Genomic DNA, 22,489 nt, shown 5'->3' on the forward strand with positions numbered 1-22,489 from the left:
TCACCCTATCTCTAAGGGAGAGCCCCGCCACCCGGCGGAGGAAACTCATTTTGGCCGCTTGTACCCGTGATCTTGTCCTTTCGGTCATAACCCAAAGCTCATGACCATAGGTGGGGATGGGAACGTAGATCGACCTGTAAATTGAGAGCTTTGCCTTCCGGCTCAGCTCCTTCTTCACCACAACAGATCGATACAGCCGCACCGATCCGCCTGTCGATCTCACGATCCACTCTTCCCTCACTCGTGAACAAGACTCCGAGGTACTTGAACTCCTCCACTTGAGGCAGGGTCTCCTCCGCAACCCGGAGATGGCACTCCACCCTTTTCCGGGCAAGAACCATGGACTCAGACTTGGAGGTGCTGATTCTCATCCCAGTCGCTTCACACTCAGCTGCGATATCTATACAATTAGCGAAAAAAGTCAGCCTATTAACGTGACAAAATATTAGACGCTGAGGTGTATACCTGCAAAATCTCCTAAAAAAGCTAGCATGCTAACAATAGCATGCTTACAATTAGCATTAGTTGAATACCAAAATATATGACACGGAGGTGTAAACCCGCTAAATTAGCTAAAAAATGTAACATGCTAAAATGCTAACTGCAGCATGCGTCATGTACAAAAATATATTACTCTGCGATGTAAACCTTACAAATGAGTTTGAAATGATAGCAAAATGAATGAAATGAAAAACATACATCAAGTACCAAAATATGACTCTGGTGTATATCTATAAAAATTAGCTTAAAAAAAAGCTAGCCTATTGTCGTCAAAATGCTAACAGGTAGCATTCATCAAGTAACAAAATATTTAATGCTGAGGTGCTTCAAAAATTAAAGATAGACACTAACAGTATTATGCTAACAAAAGCATGTTTACAGTTAGCATTAGTGAAATACCAAAATATTACACTGCGGTGTATATCTGCTGAATTTGCTAAAAAAAATTAAAAAGCTAGCATGCTAAAGCACTAGCGGACCAAAATATATAAAAATCGGTTAAAAATGCAAGCATGCTACCATTAGCATGCATCAAACACCAAGATATGACTCTGGTCTATCCCTATAAAACTTACCTAAAAAGTTAGCCTATTATCGTTAGCATGCTAAAAGGTAGCATTCGTCAAGTAGAAAAATATTTCATGCTAAGGTGTATACCTGCAAAATCTCCCATGCTAATATTAGAATCCTAACGATTGTGCCACGGGCCGCACTTTGGACACCCCTGCCCTACTCCATCTTTCAATTTTGAACGCGTCCATGACGTCGTTAGCACAGTCTGTAATTAGCGTCATGGTTGACTTCCGGTCTCGTGTACGCGAAAAACCCCCACTACCACGCTTCTTTTTATTTGCTTTCCTGTCTTTGCTGTCCACTCGTCAGACTCTCGGCCCAATTAGCACCTTCCCCCCCCCAACACGGCACCATCGCGCCGCAGCCCCGTCTGCACCCCCGACCTCCGTCTGAACTCTGACGGACGGAGTTCAAAGTTGCGACAAACAACAGCAAAACAATCGGACACAATGCCTCCGCTCGCTCCCTAATTGACGGACAATTAAATTGTGAGGGTCAGGACATAGTTTTGTTCGTCTCACGATGGAACATTCCAGTCTCTGTTCTTTCAGCTGCGCCGACATGTGAAACGCGTACAGCACCGTGTGCCAATTAGTCGACTGTTACTTTTATATGCAGAACATTTGAACTGGACATGTAATATGCTCATCCTCCAGGACCCTTAACACTGCTCTTTACCCGACACACACTCAATTAGCATATCATATATCTCCAGCTGGTAAGCTGATGAATTCTTTCCAGATATTTGACTGTTAAACTCATCCTTTTACTGTGTGTGTATGTTCTGTTTACACTCGCTGGGCGCTGGCCGTCATAATACAGCTGTGCGTCCTCATCGTCACAGAGTGTGAATCATCATGCTTTGTTTATTCCGTCTTAGTCCTCCTTATAAAATACAGATGTGTGTTTGTCTAATGTCCTGGAATCATGGGAGGAAGCCCCCAAAATGCCCAAATGGCCGCAAAACCCAACTGAAGCATTCTGACGGCGGAGCCCCTTAAACGTGTAACAGGGCGGCTAAATGAAGGATATAAATTTTAAAAAATAAGTCTTACTGGTGGTACTTGATGGCTCTGACAGAGTTGACCACGCCTCCTTTTTTCATTTAAAGCCAGGCTTCTCCCTCGGCACTCATTAACACTTGGCGGCCATGTTGTAAATCTTTCTCTGAGAGCACAGGTGTGTGTGACCTTCAGTGGCACTGCACACATTTGTAGGTAAGAGGGATTAAAAGAAGCAGGGAAAAAAAGTTGTTATTCACTTTCTCCTGCTTGCTGATTGCTTTTCTTCTCTTTGTGTCTGTGGACGACGTTTCCGATGTCTTTCCCAGACCCGCAAGTCACGCGCGGGTCAGCCAGAGTGACTCAGCGCTCCCGGTGGAACCATCACTCCCGTTATTACTTTTAACTGGGACCGCTTGTCTTCTCTCTAAACTTCTCACAAGCTTTTTGAAAGGAACCTCTTGTTGTCCGAAGACACTCAGGTTGACTCTCCGGGCTCTCATGTTGCCGTCAAACCTACAGTAGGCCGTGTCCCAAATGGATTACAGTGGAGCCTCGATTTATAAACTTAATCGGTGGTTCTCGAACATGGTTCGTCAATGGAAAAGTTTGTATAGTGAAGGAGAGTACCCCATAAAAACATTGTAAACATGAATAATTGGTTCTGGTCTCGACAAAACTCTCTATTTTAGTAAAAGAATGCACACTAAAAATATATGACTCAAGCAAACAACACCAACATTTTATATGTTCCATTGAAAATATAAAACATTACACACAGCGCTCAAAAATCTATCAAAATGTTTTGAAGCCGCACCGCTTGATGGATTGTACTGTGCTTCAACATAGGAGTATTATTATGGTGTGTGTATAAGGTAAGACATATTATCTGGCGTTTTGTTTCGCAATATTATGCAAAAGAAACTTTTCTTACCTTCTGGTACCTGCTGATCTGTATTTGGGATCTGCTTAAGTCCTGAAAATTTGCGTGCGTCCGCCTTTGTAGTCTGTGATGACGCCGTAGTCGATAAGCTTCTTCTTTTTCTCTATCTTCTTGTTATGGGACAATCATCCTCCGCTGTTGCCATTTCTAATATAAAGTAGTGTAAAGTTCTTACTTATATCTGTCAGTAAACTCGCCATAAAAGCGCTAAAACATACCGGTGTAGTGAGTTTACATTATTCACTCAAGGACGGCGTTGTTGTTGCACAAGTGAGCCACGGATGAGGAGCTGCTGCTCCGTTATTGATTGAAGTAAAGTCTAAATGTCATTAAAACAGTTAGCTCCATCTTGTGACACTTCTTCCACTCCCGTCCTTGCACGCTACACCGCTACAACAAACATGACGGAGAGAAGACGCTGCCGAAGGTGAGCCACGTAAATAAGACTGCCCACAAAACGGAGCATCCTGAAGCAATTGTCAGAAAGCGGCTTGAAGATGGTCTGCAAAACATAATCTATGCAACATTTTGACCTAAGTAAGTAAGTACATTTTATGTATAAAGCGCTTTTCACAGATAAAATCACAAAGGGCTGTACAAAACATAGGTGAAGTAAAACAACAATTCAATTTAAAACAACAGGGGCAACATCATAAAAAGGATACAAAGTGGATTAAAAATGATAGTTAAAAGGTGCATTAACTAAAAGCTTTACTAAAAAGAGAATTTTTCGAATATTTCTTAAAAGTGTCAACACAGTCTAGATCCCGGAGGGACTGGTGCAAATTGTTCCAGAGTCTGGGAGCTATAGCCTGTAATGCCAGGTCTCCATGGGTTTTAAAACATGTTTTTGGAATCATTAGAAGACCCTGGCCTGAAGACCGGAGGCTGCGCCCTGAAGAGTAGGGGCATAACAAGTCAGTGATGTAGTGAGGGGCCTCACCATGCAACGCACGGAATGTCAGGACTAAAATCTTAAACTCGATGCGGAATTTAACTGGAAGCCAATGAAGACTGGATAAAACGGGGGTGACATGGGCTGTTCTGGGTGCACCGGTCAAAAGTCTGGCAGCTGCATTTTGTACAGTCTGAAGTCTCTTTAGCGTTGATTTGTTGAAGAGAGTGAAAAGAGAATTGCAGTAGTCAATGTGAGACCATTTCATTTCGGGATCCAGTTTTGACAACAAATTTCTCACTTTAGAAATATTTCTGAGATGATAAAAACAGTTTTTGGTCAGTTGACGACATAACCACCATTACATGTTATGTAGACCACAAGGAAATTCAGTTTAGAAAAAAAAAATATATATATGACCTCTTTAATGCGCCTTATGTATGAAAATAGACCTGACTAGACCCGCTCATCGGCGGTGCGCCTTATAATCCGTTGCAGCCTATGGTCCAATATATACGGTAAATTGATCCGATCTCGATGCGCGTATACTTGGCCAAGCGTTTAATCAGAATAAACCCTCTGGGTTGTCTTTTTAATCGGAATTAGTCGGAGAAGAAACCACACGTCGGCAATGAACATCTGTTCGGAATAATATTGGATTGGATTCGTCCCATTGACGTGTTTCTATGTAGCATTTTTAATCAGATCGGGCCTTTATTCGGATGAATTCTGTCTATGTAAACATGGCTTGGTTGACTATGGTTGGATCAGTGAAGTGTCACCTTATTAGCCAGCTTGTGTGGACGAGTGGAGTGTGGCCCCCACCGTGGAATATTGACAAATGTTCTCTTCTTGTTCTGCTCGGAGTAATAGTCGGCCTCCGAGGAGGGAACCCCCTCCCGGGTGCCACACCCGTACAGACACAAAGAACAGCTATTAGCTGGCTGTCATGTCGTCAGCTTCCTTCATTTTTCTGAGCCCAGTTTGACTTCTGGAAGATTCTTTAGCACTCAGATGTTCTTGCGCTGCGTGCACAACCATTCGTCCATGGATTATTTACAGCATATTGAGGATTGTTCTATGTACTTTGCAACTCCGAGCTTTATAAACACAAATGTTTGATATGTTTCTGCTTATGTTTATTTATTTAAAGAGGGAGGGCGGGGCCATGTGACATCAGACATCAGGCATCAGGAGTGTCCAGACATTTACCAGCGAGGGCCGCATAAAGAAAAATGTTAAGATGCGGGGGCCACTTTGTTACATTTTGTACATTAAAGATACTAAAACCAATACATTATAGGTCAATCGATATATGCTAAACTATCTGAACATCCATAGCATATTCTACAAACCCCGTTTCCATATGAGTTGGGAAATTGTGTTAGATGTAAATATAAACGGAATACAATGATTTGCAAATCCTTTTCAACCCATATTCGATTGAATGCACTACAAAGACAAGATATTTGATGTTCAAACTCATAAACTTTATTTTTTTTTGCAAATAATAATTAACTTAGAATTTCATGGCTGCAACACGTGCCAAAGTAGTTGGGAAAGGGCATGTTCACCACTGTGTTAGATGGCCTTTCCTTTTAACAACACTCAGTAAACGTTTGGGAACTGAGGAGACACATTTTTGAAGCTTCTCAGGTGGAATTCTTTCCCATTCTTGCTTGATGTACAGCTTAAGTTGTTCAACAGTCCGGGGGTCTCCGTTGTGCTATTTTAGGCTTCATAATGCGCCACACATTTTCAATGGGAGACAGGTCTGGACTGCAGGCAGGCCAGTCTAGTACCCGCACTCTTTTACTATGAAGCCACGTTGATGTAACACGTGGCTTGGCATTGTCCTGCTGAAATAAGCAGGGGCGTCCATGGTAACGTTGCTTGGATGGCAACATATGTTGCTCCAAAACCTGTATGTACCTTTCAGCATTAATGGCGCCTTCACAGATGTGTAAGTTACCCATGTCTTGGCCACTAATACACCCCCATAACATCACAGATGCTGGCTTTTCAACTTTGCGCCTAGAACAATCCGGATGGTTCTTTTCCTCTTTGGTCCGGAGGACATGACGTCCACAGTTTCCAAAAACAATTTGAAATGTGGACTCGTCAGACCACAGAACACTTTTCCACTTTGTATCAGTCCATCTTAGATGAGCTCAGGCCTAGCGAAGCCGACGGCGTTTCTGGGTGTTGTTGATAAACGGTTTTCGCCTTGCATAGGAGAGTTTTAACTTGCACTTACAGATGTAGCGACCAACTGTAGTTACTGACAGTGGGTTTCTGAAGTGTTCCTAAGCCCATGTGGTGATATCCTTTACACACTGATGTCGCTTGTTGATGCAGTACAGCCTGAGGGATCGAAGGTCACGGGCTTAGCTGCTTACGTGCAGTGATTTCTCCAGATTCTCTGAACCCTTTGATGATATTACGGACCGTAGATGGTGAAATCCCTAAATTCCTTGCAATAGCTGGTTGAGAAAGGTTTTTCTTAAACTGTTCAACAATTTGCTCACGCATTTGTTGACAAAGTGGTGACCCTCGCCCCATCCTTGTTTGTGAATGACTGAGCATTTCATGGAATCTACTTTTATACCCAATCATGGCACCCACCTGTTCCCAATTTGCCTGTTCACCTGTGGGATGTTCCAAATAAGTGTTTGATGAGCATTCCTCAACTTTATCAGTATTTATTGCCACCTTTCCCAACTTCTTTGTCACGTGTTGCTGGCATCAAATTCTAAAGTTAATGATTATTTGCAAAAAAAAAAAATGTTTATCAGTTTGAACATCAAATATCTTGTCTTTGTAGCATATTCAACTGAATATGGGTTGAAAATGATTTGCAAATCATTGTATTCCGTTTATATTTACATCTAACATAATTTCCCAACTCATATGGAAACGGGGTTTGTACATAATTTGGATAAATTAAGCATTTTCAAGCATAAAAATGGCTAAATTATTACAACATTTACCAACACAACAGTAGTATTGGTCCAGGCAGAATTACGAACATTAGCAGGCTGACTTTTTTAGCTAATATTGCCTCAGACTCATACAGTGTATAACTTGATACTTGACACATGCTAACATGTATCATGCTAACAGTCACGTGTTAACATGCTAATATTAGCGTGCGTACATTATCAGCCAATTTTACAGCCGAATGCTTCAACTGCTATAACTTGGTTCTTGACACATGCTAACTGTTAGCATGCTTACTTTTTCAGCCAATTTTGCAGCCGAAAACCTCAGACTCCTATAACTTGGTACTTGACACATGCTAACTGTTAGCATGCTAACTATCAGCATGTCAATGTCACGCCAAGTTTCTTCCCCACTACAAACCCCCCCCATTTACTTCCGGGGCTGCGTCCAATAAAATCACAAAGTTGCCGCGGGTCCTTAACCGGCACGCGACTGTCCTGTTTCGCGCCTGTACAAAAAAAAAACAATAATCGATTTCTTCAGATTCCAGCAGCTGTTAAAGACGAAGTATCCTTCCAGCGACGGGCAGTCAAAGCCGAAGTGCTATCGATCGCTGTCAATGACGTAAGAGGAAACATGACCACGGAAGTTAATTGGGGGGGGGGAAGGTTTTTGTAGGGTGAAGAAATTTGGCGTGACACCAACATTAACATGCTAACGTTAGTGTGCTTACCTTTTTATCCAATTTTGAAGCTGAACACCTCAGAGTCATATAACTTGGTACTTGGCACATGTTAACTGATAGCAAGCTATAACATTACCATTGTAGCATAGTTACCTTGGCATGCTGACTTTTTTTTTGCCAATTTTGCAGTTGAAGACCTCAAAGTCATATAAGTTGGTACTTGACACATGCAAAGTGTTCGCATGCTAACTGTCAGCATGCTAACATTAGTGTGCTTACTTTTTTAGCCAATTTTGCAGTTGAAGACCTCAGAGTCGTCTAACTTGGTACTAGATACACGTTAACTGTTAGCATGCTAACCTTTTTAGCTCATTTTACTTGCATACGCTTCATAGTCATATGACTTGATAATTGACTATGTACTAACTGTCAGCATGGTAACAATTAGAGATGTCCGATAATGGCTTTTTTGCTGATTTCCGATATTGTCCAACTCTTAATTACCGATTACGATATCAACCGATACCGATATATACAGTCGTGGGATTAACACATTATTATGCTTAATTTTGTTGTGATGCCCCGCTGGATGCATTAAACAATGTAACAAGATTTTCCAAAATAAATCAACTGAAGTTATGGAAAAAAATGCCAACATGGCACTGCCATATTTATTATTGAAGTCACAAAGTGCATTATTTTGTTTAACATGCCTCAAAACAGCAGCTTGGAATTTGGGACATGCATGAGGAGGTTGAGGTGGGCGGGGGTTGAGGTGTCATTCTTGTTTGGTGTGGGTTCACAGTGTGGCACATATTTGTAACAGTGTTAAAGTTGTTTATACGGCCGCCCTCAGTGTGACCTGTATGGCTGTTGACCAAGTATGCATTGCATTCACTGGTGTGTGTGAAAAGCCGTGGATATTATGTGACTGGGCCGGCACGCAAAGGAAGTGCCTTTAAGGTTTATTGGCGCTCTGTACTTCTCCCTACGTCCGTGTACACAGCGGCGTTTTAAAAAGTCATACATTTCGGACTGCCGATATTATCGGACATCTCTAGTAACAATAGCATTTAAGTTCAGCGTACGCATTTCAGGGGCTTGCACATTTCAGCATTCACACACATTTTTTCCCCAAAATTGCTTATTCTAGTTTTTTTCTGTAATGTTCCAGTCTGGGATGTTTTGATTCTGTCTTTAGAATGTGTCGCGGGCCAGTAAAAAACACGATACGGGCTGCACTTTGGACACCACTGCTCTATATTCTCCCTTTATCGACTTCTTCTCTCAATCTCCTCTCCTCCGTTTTTGAATCAACAGTGCTCCTAGTGTTCTGGCTTATAATTGCATAACCCAGAACTTTGAATGGTTCACAATGACTTTAAAAAGGAAAGTGGAGTGACTATGCCGAAGCATAAACTAGATTTAATATCCCCTGTGGATCATCCGGAAGCAGAGCCAAGGTCAGTTCAGGCGGAAGGCGTCAGAGGTCAAAGGTCACAATAGGAACGAAAGGATTACTTTGCTCCAAATACGCCACAAAATGTAAACAATCAGACAATTCTTGGCTAAGTCGCAGTCCCCGTGATTCACAGCGTGACTCATCACCGTGTGCCAGTTTGTGTGCGTGCGTCCGCGACGACGGGACGTGTGGGCGCACCGCCGTCGGCGTGAGACAGGTTGACGCCCGAAGCTGATTCGCTGCACTCACTAGACTGACGAGACACGCCACAGACCGATCGGGGCGCACGCGTGTCTAGACGGACCATCTGAGCCACACGCGCTCACACACAGATGGTCGGACGCTTACACTTTTCTGATCGCAGAAAGAAAGTTTTCTGACCCGACGTGAACCTCACAGTGCAGAAACTCACTCTGGCCCCGCCTCTAATCATGCTAGCGATGACAGGATGAGGACACTGAGGAGGAGGACATGAGAGCAGGTCACATGAGGTGTGTGTGTGTGTGTCATTTCCTCTTTCATTAAACACTCTTAATCCTATTTTGTCAAACGCTGAGTAAAGTGAGCAGAACAGGAAATTAAAAAACACGCAGCAGATTGCGATTGTGCGTCAGCGTGCACGTGCGTCGTGCTTTATCTGAACTGAAAATGGTCAGCGACCTGATGGTGGTGCCAAAGCAAAGGCCAAGCAACACTTTAACTGTGATCAGTAGAAAGGTCAAAGGTTATAGAGGTTAATTTGTGTATTTATTACTTAGCCTTTTTTTTGGCACTAAATTTATGTAGCTGAATTTTTTTATATCAAATTATTTTAATTCATTTTAATGTAGCTCGGTTGGTAGAGTGGCCGTCCGTGCCAGCAACTTGAGGGTTCCAGGTTCGATCCCCGCTTCCGCCATCCTGGTCAGTGCAGTTGTGTCCTTGGGCAAGACACTTTACCCACCTGTCCCAGTGCCACCCACACTGGTTTAATGTAACTTAGATATTGGGTTTCACGATGTAAAGCGCTTTGAGTCACTAGAGAAAAAGCGCTATATAAATATAATTCACTTCACTTCACTTCACTTAATGTCATCAAACTAAAAAATTGTGAGCAAAATGTGTATGTTTAAAAATTCAGTTTGCTAAAATACAGTGTTTTAGAATTCAGTGTATAAAAATCAATGCAGAAATGTTAGTTGCTTCACAACTCACCTCATTGTCTGGTTCTGAGACAGGATCAGTCTTAATTTAATGGAAGTGAGTCTTGAGTTTCGAAGCAACAAATATTTCTGCACAGATTTTTTTACACTTCATTTTTTTGCACTTCATTTTTTACACTGAATTTTTCTGCACTGAATTTTTTTACACCATATTTTTATATATTACATTTTTTATCACACGGAATTTTTATCACACCTTTTTTTTCATACTATTTTTTTTTAGACTGAATATTTGCACACTGAATTTTTATACATTGAAATTTTTAGCACTGAATTATAATTACACTGCAATTTTTCCCACTGAATTTTTATGCACTGAATTTTTTTGCATTTAATTTTTTACACTGAATTTTTTGCACTTCAATTTTTACACCATATTTTTATATAATAAATTTTTTTATCAAACATTATTTTTATCACACCGTATTTTTATACACTGAATTTTTTTAGACTGAATATTTACACACTGAATTTTTAGACATTGAAATTTTTAGCACTGAATTTTTATTACACTGAATTTTTTTTAACTGAATTTTTAAGCAGATTTTGCTCACAATGTTTTATTCAATGAAATTGTCTGCATGATTTGATAATAATTAAAACAATTCAGTACACTAAATTCAAACGGAAAACATTTAGTTAATTCAGTGTTCAAAATGTAATAAAGAGACAAATTAACCTCCATAAAAGGTCACTATCGGCACAAACGGTGTTGGTAAACCTCGATTCTCTGTTTATTTACCGGCACTGCATGTTTGTGAAGAACCAGGCGTCGAATGGCTTGATATATATCCAAATGTGATGATATAGCGGCAATAAGTGAGGAGTTTTGCTGGTCTCAGCTAAAAATGTACGATGTCGTTTCAAGTCCTGTTTTTTAATGTCTTTTAAAATAGCGGGACACAAGGTGGAACATCTGGAGGCAGAAAAAATCAGACGTTTGTGTTTCTTCTTTTAAACTTTAATGTGAAGCAGAAAAGTCCAATAAATTAGATCATAAAATGTCACAAGCACATTTGTACAACAAAGCCATGATTTCCATATTTACAGAATAAAAAATAGGCTTTTTATTCTTCGTCTTTTTTTTGTTGTCGTCGTTCAGTGTCGACAACACAACACTTTTACTCTTTATTTATTAGACTGTGTCTTTATTAATTTTGCTCGGGGGGGCCCGTGAGCATGTCCAAGATGTTGGGAAGAGTAAGAAAGGAGCACAAACAAAACATTTTTGGTGAAATCCTGGAAAATGTCCCTCCGAAAACGGACCGATAGTGTTGACAGAGAGTAAAGCGTTGTGCGAAACGTACAGTCGGTAAGGTTGTATTCTCGCCTCATTCCTGTGAGAATCCTGCGTGTGACTGAAGCATTAAGGAGTGGGACTATGTGGAACTCGCCGCATTGTGCTCAAACAACCAACAGGTAGAATTTGTGCGCAGATAATACTGTATCATCTCTTTCTTTTTCGGACTTATCAGGTCTTTTTAGGTTGGTAGTGCATTTTTTCTTCACTCTCGCTTAAAGTGAGGAATGAGGCAAGAATGAACCCAGACCCACTGGAGGAGGAGGGACATAAAGTCAGCTAAACACCAGTCTTTTTCACTTGCCAGCGTCTTCACCTTGTGACACTCATACACACGCACGCACACACACACACACACACACACACACACACACACACACACACACACACACACAAGCCTCTTTGGTGTCTCAAAAGAACTAAAAAGCTGGTGAACGTTTGAGCAGTCCCAATTGTTGCATGGCAGTTAGCTCATCGCTAAGCTAATGTCCGCAGACATTTTTACATTTTAAGACGGGGATCAAACCTTTTGACCTGGAGTCTCGCTATAGTGCAAAAACATTTGTACTCAAATAACAACACGTATAAAAAAAACAACAACACAAATGCAGCTAAACAATAATTATTATTATTATTATTAACATGAACAATAATATTATTAATATATTTAGTGACAGTAAACATTTGAATATCAACAGGGTAACCATGGTAACAGAAGTGTTTGGTTCCAGCAGCCAAGCCAACTTGTTTCATTCAAGTAATCTCAACACACACGCACGCACACACACACGCACACACACACATCTTACCTCCTGGTACATGTACAAAAGAGTGGACAAACGGAAAGGAATAGAAGCTAATACATCAAACATAGTTGCATAGTTTGTTGTGTGTCAGACTCGCCGTCACGCAAGCTCCAACATGGCCTCAGCCACATAAATAGGCCACGGCCACTCCGTTCTTAACAAAAATATATTAATATTCTTTTTTTTTTTTTTCTTCTTCTTCTTCTTCTTTTTGTCTGAAAGTGCCACAAGGACGGAGGAGAGCGACCCCGACGTGACCCGGCACCTGGCTCGGTTCTGACGTCCCCGCGGGGTTTGCCGGCATCTAGGAGCATCCGCACTCGTCCACGATCATTTTCTGGATGTCCTGCTTGATGATCTTCTGCTCGGCGTTGTAGTAGAGCATGGACATGGCGCGCAGCCGCGTGGGCACGCAGCACGAGCGCGAGTTCTGGAAGGGGCTGTAGCCCCGCATGCGGTACTGGCTGATGACCGACGAGTGGAAGGACAGCGCCGAGCCTGTGATGCTGGTCATGTGGGACGGACACTCGCCCTCGCAGTAGTTGGCGTGGTAGCCGCTCGGCGCGATGATCCAGTCGTTCCAGCCGATGTCTTTGAAGTTGACGTAAAACTGCCGCTTGCAGCACACGCGCACCTTCCCGTCGCACTCCAGGCCGCGCTTCCTGCGCCGCCGCGCGTCCCCGCCGTCCTCCGGCCGCACCACCGCCATCAGGAAGGGCCGGTGGGATTGTTCCCGTTGGCTGCCGCGCTGAGTCGTGTCCGCGCCGCCGGAGACGAGCACCGGCGCGGCGCCGACGCCGGCGCAGAGCGGGCAGGAAACCCTGACGCTTAACTCCGCGGCGTCTGCACGCTCCAGCAGCGCCTGGACCGCCGCCGACACCGGGAAGGTGTGCCAGCCGCTGCGTCGAGTGTCCACCGTTTTCTCCGCCAGGAGGACGTCGTCCTGCGGCGAGGAGGATCCTGCGCCGTGCTGGAGGAGGCGGATGGCGACTTTGGCGCGGCTGCGGTTGTTCTTGGCCAATCGCAGGAAGAGCCACACGTTTGCCTGCTCCACCAGCGACCCCTCGGCCCCGCCGCCATCTTTGGACAGGACGAATGTCACCACATCCCGGGCGTCACCTGAAAGACCGAGGAACAATCAGATGCAGGTAGGTAACCATGGCAACACACACAAGCACTTTGCATTGGTCCCCAAGAGGCCTTCAGGCTCATCAGTGGTCACCTTCTTACATAACAATCTTCTCCTCCCTGCAATGTCCCACTGGTGGGCGTCATGAACACAAATACACAAAGTCCGAGTCACGACTGGGACTTTGGTGGATGTCAGCGACGCTCTGCCGAGTCGTGTGAGAGAGCGTGTGCGGAGGCGGGCCATTAACACAATTTTAGCGGCTATTCGGAGGCGATTATCTCGCTTACATCACAGCCACCGTCCCTCTGTGTTCATTCATTGTCTCTCAGCGGACTCGTGTGCCGCTGTTTGCGGCTTACAAGGAGCGTGTCAGTGAACGCACCGCCTAACCCCTCTCTCCCCCTCTTGCCAGGTCTGACCGAGGCCGGAATGTGCAACGCAGGAAACGCGTCTACGTCGGAGCGTCGGCACGGCGTTGTCAGGTAACGGCGGCAACTGATGCACATTTACTATGTTTGTCTTCTACTACGCGATCAGACGACCTCGAACGCCTCACTGTGGGAAGCATTGTGCACGTGGTAGCATACGTCAGGGGTTCTTAACCTTTTTGACCTCAGGGCCTCAAATTACAGAGTGGCCCAAACAAATGTTATGTTGCGCTAATATAAATGAACTAAATAATGATGAATATGTTTCTTAACTAAACTGTCAATAAAATTAAAGTGCAAATAAAACAGCTTCACCACTTTAGTCATACTTTTTGCGCTTAAGAAACTTCTCTATGAATTTAGCTCCAGACTTCTTCTGTTTGTCTGAGATTGTCATTACACTGCAAAAAAGAGCTGACCAAATATCATATGAAAAGACTCGATTTAAGGAAAAAATACTGAAAACTAGTAAAATTATCTGTAAATGCAATTAGTTAATTTTACTTGATAAGACATCTTGAAATTAGATTTGTATACCCAGAAATTAGCAGGACTTTTACGCATACTTGCCAACCCTCCCGTTTTTAGCGGGAGAATCCCGGTATTCAGCGCCTCTCCCGACAACCTCCCGGCAGAGATTTTCTCCCAACAAACTCCCGGTATTCAGCCGGAGCTGGAGGCCACGCCCCCTCCAGCTCAATGCGGACCTGAGACTGAGTGGGGACAGCCTGTTCTCACGTCCGCTATCCCACAATATAAACAGCTTGCCTGCCCAATGACGTCATAACATCTAGGGCTTTTAGAGAGTAGAGTGCACAACTGCGCACACAACAAGGAGACGTTCGAAGGGGAAGGTGTATGTTGCCTGTAAATATGTAGAACAGACTTCTGCATTGAACACGGTGGCTGAAATGATATACTCATCATGAACGGAGAAGTTAAACAGGACAATACTGCCATCTAATGGATAGCCACCGGAACACTGAAATTCAAGTATTTCTTTTATGTAAATAAAAAAAAGAATATATATATATATATATATATATAGCTAGAATTCACTGAAAGTCAAGTATTTCATACATATATATATACATACTGTATATATATATATATATACTCGAGTTGGTGAATTCTAGCTGTAAATAACCACGCCCCCACCCCCTACCCCCCACCTCCCGATATTGGAGGTCTCAAGGTTGGCAAGTATGCTTTTACGCTACGTTCACACTGCAGGGTTGGATGTCCAGTTCTGATGTTTTTGTGGGCCGTTTACATTACAAAAAAAACCCTGTGATTTCTAATGTGAATGCAATCTGACTTGCATGCAGACATGACATCATGACGTCGCACGCACTGCAGTGTTTCCGGAAGTAAAAATGGCTTCCACTCTAGTCGGTCTCAGTACTGGCGCATTTGTGGCAATTTCAAGGATTTTGTGCAATCAAAGTCAACATTTTCTAAAGCAAATTATTTTGCGTAGAAGATTAGGAAGGTAAGTATTTTGGCTTTTGCAGTTTTACGGGATATTTTGCTGTCTGCGGCAAGCAGTCATAATTAATTGTCTATTAATGATGACGCTTATCGGTTTTTGATGATGTTCTAGTCGGATGAATGCGACCTGAGCGCGCCAGCGTTCACATTGAGGACACATCGCATATTAATCCGATTTATATCCACATACGAAAGAGGCCTGGGTCCTACATGAAAATTTTTTAAATTGCACTGTTTACACGGACATTAAATAATCTGATTAATGAATTGACCTGCAGTGAGAACAAGGCCTTAAAGTAGAAATAAGTATTTTATTCTGAACAAAACAAGCATTATTCAATATGTAATTCAGTTTTTTTAAATTATTTATTAAATTTTTTAAAATTATAATCAGTCCAAGAAAATAACACATAACACTACAATAATAATACATAATACATTTTCAGTTCTAAACCGATCCGACCCCAACTTGTAATTCTTAAATAAAACATCCTTGGGATGTTGCAGAATCTTTTAACAACATTTTCTATGTGTCGAAAATCTAAAATGTCCTATTTTAATAGTTATTTTCTCAATTTTTAACATTTTTAAACTAGTGAGTAAATTAGTTGGAATTGGGGCTTAAATCATTAAATCACCAAATGATTCTCGAGCGCGGCGCACACTGCTGCTCACTGCTCCCCTCACCTCCCAGGGGGTGAACATGGGGATGGGTCAAATGTAGAGGACACATTTCACCACACCTAGTGTGTGTGTTACAATCATTGGAACTTTAACTTCAACTTTAACTTTAAAAACTAAAATATCCTATTTTAATAGTTATTTTCTCAATTTTAATATTTTTAAACTAGTGAGTAAATTTGTAAGTAAGTGCAATTTAAAAAGCACTTTTTACAGATACAATTCACAAAGGGCTGTACAAAACATAGGTGAATTAAAACAATAATTAAAACAAAACAACAGGGGCAACATCATGAAAGGATACAAAGTGGATTAAAAAGATAGTTAAAAGGTTCATTAACCAAAAGCTTTACTAAAAATATTGACAAAATATAGTTATAAAGTGTAATTACTAGAGTTATACATGCTAAAATTAAAGATAAGTATATGGCTCTTAAAACTAGGGACATTTCTAGAAATAACATTTGAAACCTTGGCAAGTGGCAAATAATTTGCATTGCACTGCCACAAGTGGTGGGAAAGTGTATTACAACTGAGTACTGCTGCAGCCCATACGGACCACAGCTGAGAAACACATATTTGGTGGCCCAACAATGGTGCAAAAACACTGGCGCAAGTGCAACAAGAGTGGACATGGGGGGTCGAGGTGGGGGCTAACCTTAAGTCAGCGTGCTGGGCGGAGGTGTGTTGACCCAAAGCGTGTCCCATTGACCTGACGCAAACGTACAAGCAGCACTTTTTGTGTGTGAGTGTCACACACACACACACGTATACACACATGTGCAGCAGCAAGGTGATTTATGGGCTTCGCCGCACTAGCAGCGAGCCTCTTTCTAACGTGCTGTCTTGTAAAAATTAGCGCGGCTGAGTGTGATGTGGATTGCACATTTTTCATTTGTCCTCAATAGAAAATAAGAAACCACATGAAAAGCATCTTGTTGTTCTTGAGAATCGGAAAGCTGCCATTCCGTTATTGACGACTGTCAGGCTCAAAGGACACAAATGCGCTCCAGAGTCGACGCCCTCTCCGCCTTATTGGCACCACATGTGAGTGGACATGCACGCACACACACACACAGACACACACACACATGTATATATCCATACACACATTTATGTAAGCAGATACACACTGCAAAAAAATGCAGGAAAATCCTCCATTAAACAGCTGGTAAACAAAAGTGGCCAGCAGCTTCGTCTGACAAGAGGAATGTCCCAAACGCCAAATTTGCTCTCATCATCTGAGGAAAAGAGGACTCACGCCCGAAACAACGGAAAAAAACATCCATCTCTCTGCGGCTTATTCATGGTGAGCTTTTCCACTCGGGTGGATCAAAGCACAGAGACAGACGGGATTATTCCCAGACAGGAAAAGAAAAGATGTTTACACTCCTTATGGGGAAGCCACACCCATCACAACCAATTAGCTCAGTCACTTGTCACCTGTCAATTGCTGACCAATAGCAGTCATGTGTGCACATCTGTACTGTACGTGTGCATGTATTTGGCTAGCTCAAGTTAGCTTGCCAACTGAGGGCCACAGACTGACAAATCAAATGATGCGGGGGCCATTTTGCTAGATTGCACCTTCAGAATCAGTACACTATATACCGTATTTTTCGGAGTATAAGTCGCTCCGGCGTATAAGTCGCTCCGGAGTATAAGTCCCTCCGGAGTATAAGTCGCACCGGCCGAAAATGCACAATAAAGAAGGAAAAAAACATATATAAGTCGCACTGGAGTATAAGTCGCATTTTTGGGGGAAATTTATTTGATAAAAGCCAACACCAAGAATAGACATTTGAAAGGCAATTTAAAATAAATAAAGAATAGTGAACAACAGGTTGAATAAGTGTACGTTATATGAGGCATAAATAACCAACTGACAACGTGCCCGGTATGTTAACGTAACATATTATGGTAAGAGTCATTCAAATAACTATAACATATAGAACATGCTATACGTTTACCAAACAATCTGTCACTCCTAATCGCTAAATCCCATGAAATCTTATACGTCTAGTCTCTTACGTGAAGGAGCTAAATAATATTATTTGATATTTTACGGTAATGTGTTAACAATTTCACACATAAGTCGCTCCTGAGTATAAGTCGCACCCCCGGCCAAACTATGAAAAAAACTGCGACTTATAGTCCGAAAAATACGGTAGATGTTTTTTCAAAGAACAAGAAAATGCAATTTTAGTAGAACGTTCCTGTGAATGCAGAAAAGCCGAAGCCGAACTGAAATGATAAGTTAGCACGCTGGACAGATGGTGTCAACGAAGTAAAAAATATGAGTAAAACGACATAAAAAAATCCGGCTTGCTAAAATGCTAAAAACAGCATGCTTACAGTTAGCATTATTGAAATACCAAAATATATGACACTGAAGTGTCCACCTGCTAAATTAGCTAAAAAGAAGCTGGCATGCTAATGTTGAAATGCTAACTGTTGCATGCGTCAAGTGCCAAAATATATTACTCTGAGGTGTTTACTTGAAAACATTGTTTAAAATGCTAGGATGCTAACGCTAGCATGCATCAATTGCCAAAATATGTATATATATGTATACCGACAAAATCAGATTTAAAAAAATCTAGCATACTAAGTAGGTCTGTCAAAAAATATTGATTTTAAATTAATCGCGATTTTTATATGTAATGATTCTTAATTGATTTAAAAAATATATAAAAAATCGATTTTTTTGAAGCAAAAAAATATATACCGTATTTTTCGGAGTATAAGTCGCTCCGGAGTATAAATCGCACCAGCCAAAAATGCAAAAAGAAGGAAAAAAAACATATATAAGTCGCATTTTTTGGGGAAATGTATTTGATAAAACCCAACACCAAAAATAGACATTTGAAAGGCAATTTAAAATAAATAAAGAATAGTGAACAACAGGCTGAATAAGTGTACGTTATATGAGGCATAAATAACCAACTGAGAACGTGCCTTGTATGTTAACGTAACATATTATGGTAAGAGTCATTCAAATAACTATAACATATAGAACATGCTATACGTTTACCAAACAATCTGTCACTCCTAATCGCTAAATCCCATGAAATCTTATACGTCTAGTCTCTTACGTGAATGAGCTAAATATTATTTTATATTTTACAGTAATGTGTAAATAATTTCACACATAAGTCGCTCCTGAGTATAAGTCGCACCCCCGGCCAAACTATGAAAAAAACTGCGACTTATAGTCCAAAAAATACGGTATATATTATAATTTTTTAATTCATTATTGTTTTTAATCTGTCCTGTCCTGCCACTGTAGATGTTCATATCTGCTGTACAGATTTACTTTAGAAGTGTGGGATACCTCTTTTGTTGCCTTATTTTTATTTGACTTTTAAATGTTTGGGTAGAATTTTATGAAACAAAACTAGTTTTCTTTTACGTAATATGGACATTTATCAGAGCTGCTTATCTATTTTATGGAGGAAAGTGTTAAACCACAGAACTGAAACCTCCTTTTGAATCTGAATCGATTCGTTACCCCCAAGAATCGAATCGAATCATGTGGTGCCCAAAGATTCACAGCTCTAATACTAACGTTAGCATGCTAACAGGCATTCGTGAATTAACAACATATTTGATGCTGACGTTTATACCATCAAAAATTAACAAAAAAACTAGCATGCTAATATTAAAATGCTAACGATCGTGCCGCGCTTTGTTAAAGAAAGAGTTATTGGCCGCACTTTGGACACCCCTGTCTAAGCTAATGAACCCCCGCGTCCTGCCCGAGGCTTGAACCTGGGTCTTCACATTGAAAGCGAGAGTGCTAGGCATCGAGCTAAAAGGATCAAGTTGTCAGCTCATTGGCCAGCACAGGGAGTGAAGTCGCCATGATGCTGCCATCTGTCATGATGCTAAGCTAAGGTGAAAGTTCATGCAGGGACAGACTCATCTCAACACAGATGTCTCACTGTGACTGCTTTCCCAGAAACCGCACACGCCCCCCGACCTGGGCTAAGTTCACCTGCGTGCCCGCCGTCTAAACGAGACACACAATAACGTAAAACCGTCGACGCCAACATCCCGAGAGCCACGCCCCCACCTGTGCCTGCTCGCATCTGGTTGGTCAAGAAGCCTAAAGACCACTGTCAACGTCTGCTACGAGCGAGTCGTGGCCTCAGCTATCGAACATCTTTGGCAGCTGCTCCACATCAAAACATCCAAACAACCCAGTCGCTCAGGAAGCCCGGTGGCGTCACAGGAAGTGAGCTGCGGCGTGAGAAAGAGAACGCCAAAGGAAGGGAAAAGATAGAAGCAGGTCAGCAGGCTGATGGGTAAAGAAGATGGCCAGTTCATTTGTTCCTCCCTGGAGGGTTGCTAGTTTGCATCCCAGCTGAGGAGCAACAATGGGCGTCTATGGGCCGGCCAACATGGGCGACATGGAGCAGCTCAGAGATGAAAGTGCTCTGTGGAATGTCGCTAATGATGTGTTCAATTAAGTCCAATTAGCCTAATTGTCCTCTGTGTGCCGGGCGGACACGGCCCAGTAAAGACCAGAAGGACTGACACACACATATTTTGTGAGTGACCCGCTAAACGGACGTCCACGCCACCGCCAAGAATCCAGTCGTCTCTCCTCCCAATTAATTACCGAGTCCCTGAACGCATCACTTGTCCCCGACAAAGCCACTGGGTGCAAAGTATTCTCACGGCGGGTTGTGTTCAAGTGCACAACAACAACAACACATTTTTTTTTTTTTTATATCCGCTTCTATTTAAAGCTCCTCACATCAAACACACGCTTAGCAGTGGCCAGAGATGTTTGAAGTATGGCGCCCTCCAGTGGGGAGTTTGAGCACGACTACTAAAGCGTAGCGCCCGTCTCGGGAACTTGAAGCCGACAGAGACCGTGTCAGCGCGCGCGTTAGCAGCACTTTGGGCTACTTAGCATACAGTTAGCTTGTTTGGAGTCCAGGTTGCACCCTAAGCCTGCTTTTGCAGTTGGGGGTCAAAGGTCAACACCTGTTCTCCACCTGAGTGTTTTGATGTTTCAGTGTCCCCACACACACACACACACACGCACACACACACACAAATCTATGTGTTTAAGTGGATAATGAAGTATTCTTTGAAAACAGCAGGAGGTGATTACACACTTACTGTGTGTGTGTGTGTGTGTGTGTGCGTGTGCGTGCGTGCGTGCGTGCGTGCGTGTGTGTGCGCGCGCCGCCCACCTGCTTAATTCCACCTGCATATCCACATTCATACTCGCTCTCACACACACACTCACTCACCAGCCTCAGCGAAGGTGATTATCTCCGTCGTGTCTTGCGCGTCGTCGTCTCGCATCCGAGTCCCCGCCGCCACCGCTCCACCTCCCCCCCCTCCCCCTCCTGCACCACCGCCCCCCCGACCTCCCCGCCTTCTCCCCTCGGGCTCCCCCTCGATGTGCACGCTGCCGTCCTCGGCGACGCGGCCCACGTGCAGCTTGCGCAGGGCGTTGAGGAGGGCGGCGCGCGGCACGGGTCGAGTGATGTTGGGCCGGTCCTGGAGGTGCAGCATGTTGAGGATGTGCCTCTTCACCGCCTCCACCACATCCGGCTGCGCCTCCTCCTCTTCCCCGTGACCCGCCGTGTCGTCCTCCGCCGCCGCCGCCGCCGGACCCCCCTCGCTCCTGCGCATCCTGGCCAGGGCGCAGGAGGGACAGTGGGCGCCGGAGGCGGAGTCGGGCTGCCGATGAGGGTAGACCGTCAGGGAGCGCGGCGTCAGGTCCGAGGACGAGCGGCAGCTCTGGAGCAGCAGCAGGACGGCGCAGCCGAGCAGGGCGCAGGCGGACATGGTGGCGGGAAGACTCGGGTCCGAGTCAAGTTGAGAGTCTGGCAAGTTTGGAGAGTGAAAAGTTCCGGGAAAAAGTGTGAGAGAGGAAACGCGTGGTTGCGGCGGTGCTGCTGATTCAGGGACAGATGGCGGCACGGCGTGGAGGCGGGACGAGAAAGAAGACAAAGAAGATGAATGAAAGCTGCAGGAGCGACTGAAGTTATTCCACTTCCTCTCCTCTTCCCTCTCAGCTGAATGGATCCTTGGCGCACTAGTTGAATGCTTTGAGCCCGGTAGGCGGGGCCTCACTCTCTCTCCTCGCTGCTCTCGTCCCTGGCCGCCTCCCACTGTTGTTAGACCTCCCCGCCTGTCCTCCATCTCCGTCGCTCTCTCTCTCTTTCTGACTCACAACTTTTACCTTCTCTCTTTCTTTCCCAACACACCCCTCAAGCACCCCCCACCTCCTTCCCAAGCCCCCCCCCCAATCTGCCGTCTGAACTTCTGCGATGACATCGTCTGACTCTCCCCGTCTGTCCGTCTGCGTTTATTTAGTGTGACATCATCTTTCCTGTGTCTGCATCGGTGGCAGTGGAATATGTGCTCGAGGCAGACGGCCACCCACCTTGACCGCAATCATCCGGGGATGCTTGCCATTG

At 43.4% G+C, this 22,489-nt stretch overlaps 2 protein-coding genes across 3 annotated transcripts in view; one reads left to right on the top strand and one right to left on the bottom strand.

The window, feature by feature from the left end:
• Positions 1-17,129, top strand: part of sugct (succinyl-CoA:glutarate-CoA transferase) — an 87,804-nt gene extending 70,675 nt beyond the window's left edge. The window contains exons 16-18 of one of the 2 annotated variants that reach the window (XM_062020823.1): positions 12,534-13,459; positions 13,856-13,925; positions 16,952-17,129. The gene's annotated coding sequence lies outside the window, so the exon portion shown is untranslated. Of the gene's footprint in view, positions 1-12,533; positions 13,460-13,855; positions 14,193-16,951 lie in introns of those variants that run through there. The other variant, XM_062020822.1, reaches the window with a different exon arrangement.
• On the bottom strand, positions 11,156-22,072 carry inhbaa (inhibin subunit beta Aa). The gene is made up of 2 exons (XM_062020826.1): positions 21,311-22,072; positions 11,156-13,430 (listed from the first exon to the last, which is right to left on the bottom strand). The coding sequence occupies exons 1-2, from the start codon at positions 21,852-21,854 to the stop codon at positions 12,616-12,618; spliced, it is 1,359 nt and encodes a 452-aa protein (XP_061876810.1). The 5' UTR covers positions 21,855-22,072; the 3' UTR covers positions 11,156-12,615.
• Positions 22,073-22,489: the final 417 nt, after the last annotated feature.

Source organism: Entelurus aequoreus, linkage group LG15, assembly GCF_033978785.1.
Source record: "Entelurus aequoreus isolate RoL-2023_Sb linkage group LG15, RoL_Eaeq_v1.1, whole genome shotgun sequence".
Lineage (NCBI taxonomy): Eukaryota > Metazoa > Chordata > Actinopteri > Syngnathiformes > Syngnathidae > Entelurus > Entelurus aequoreus.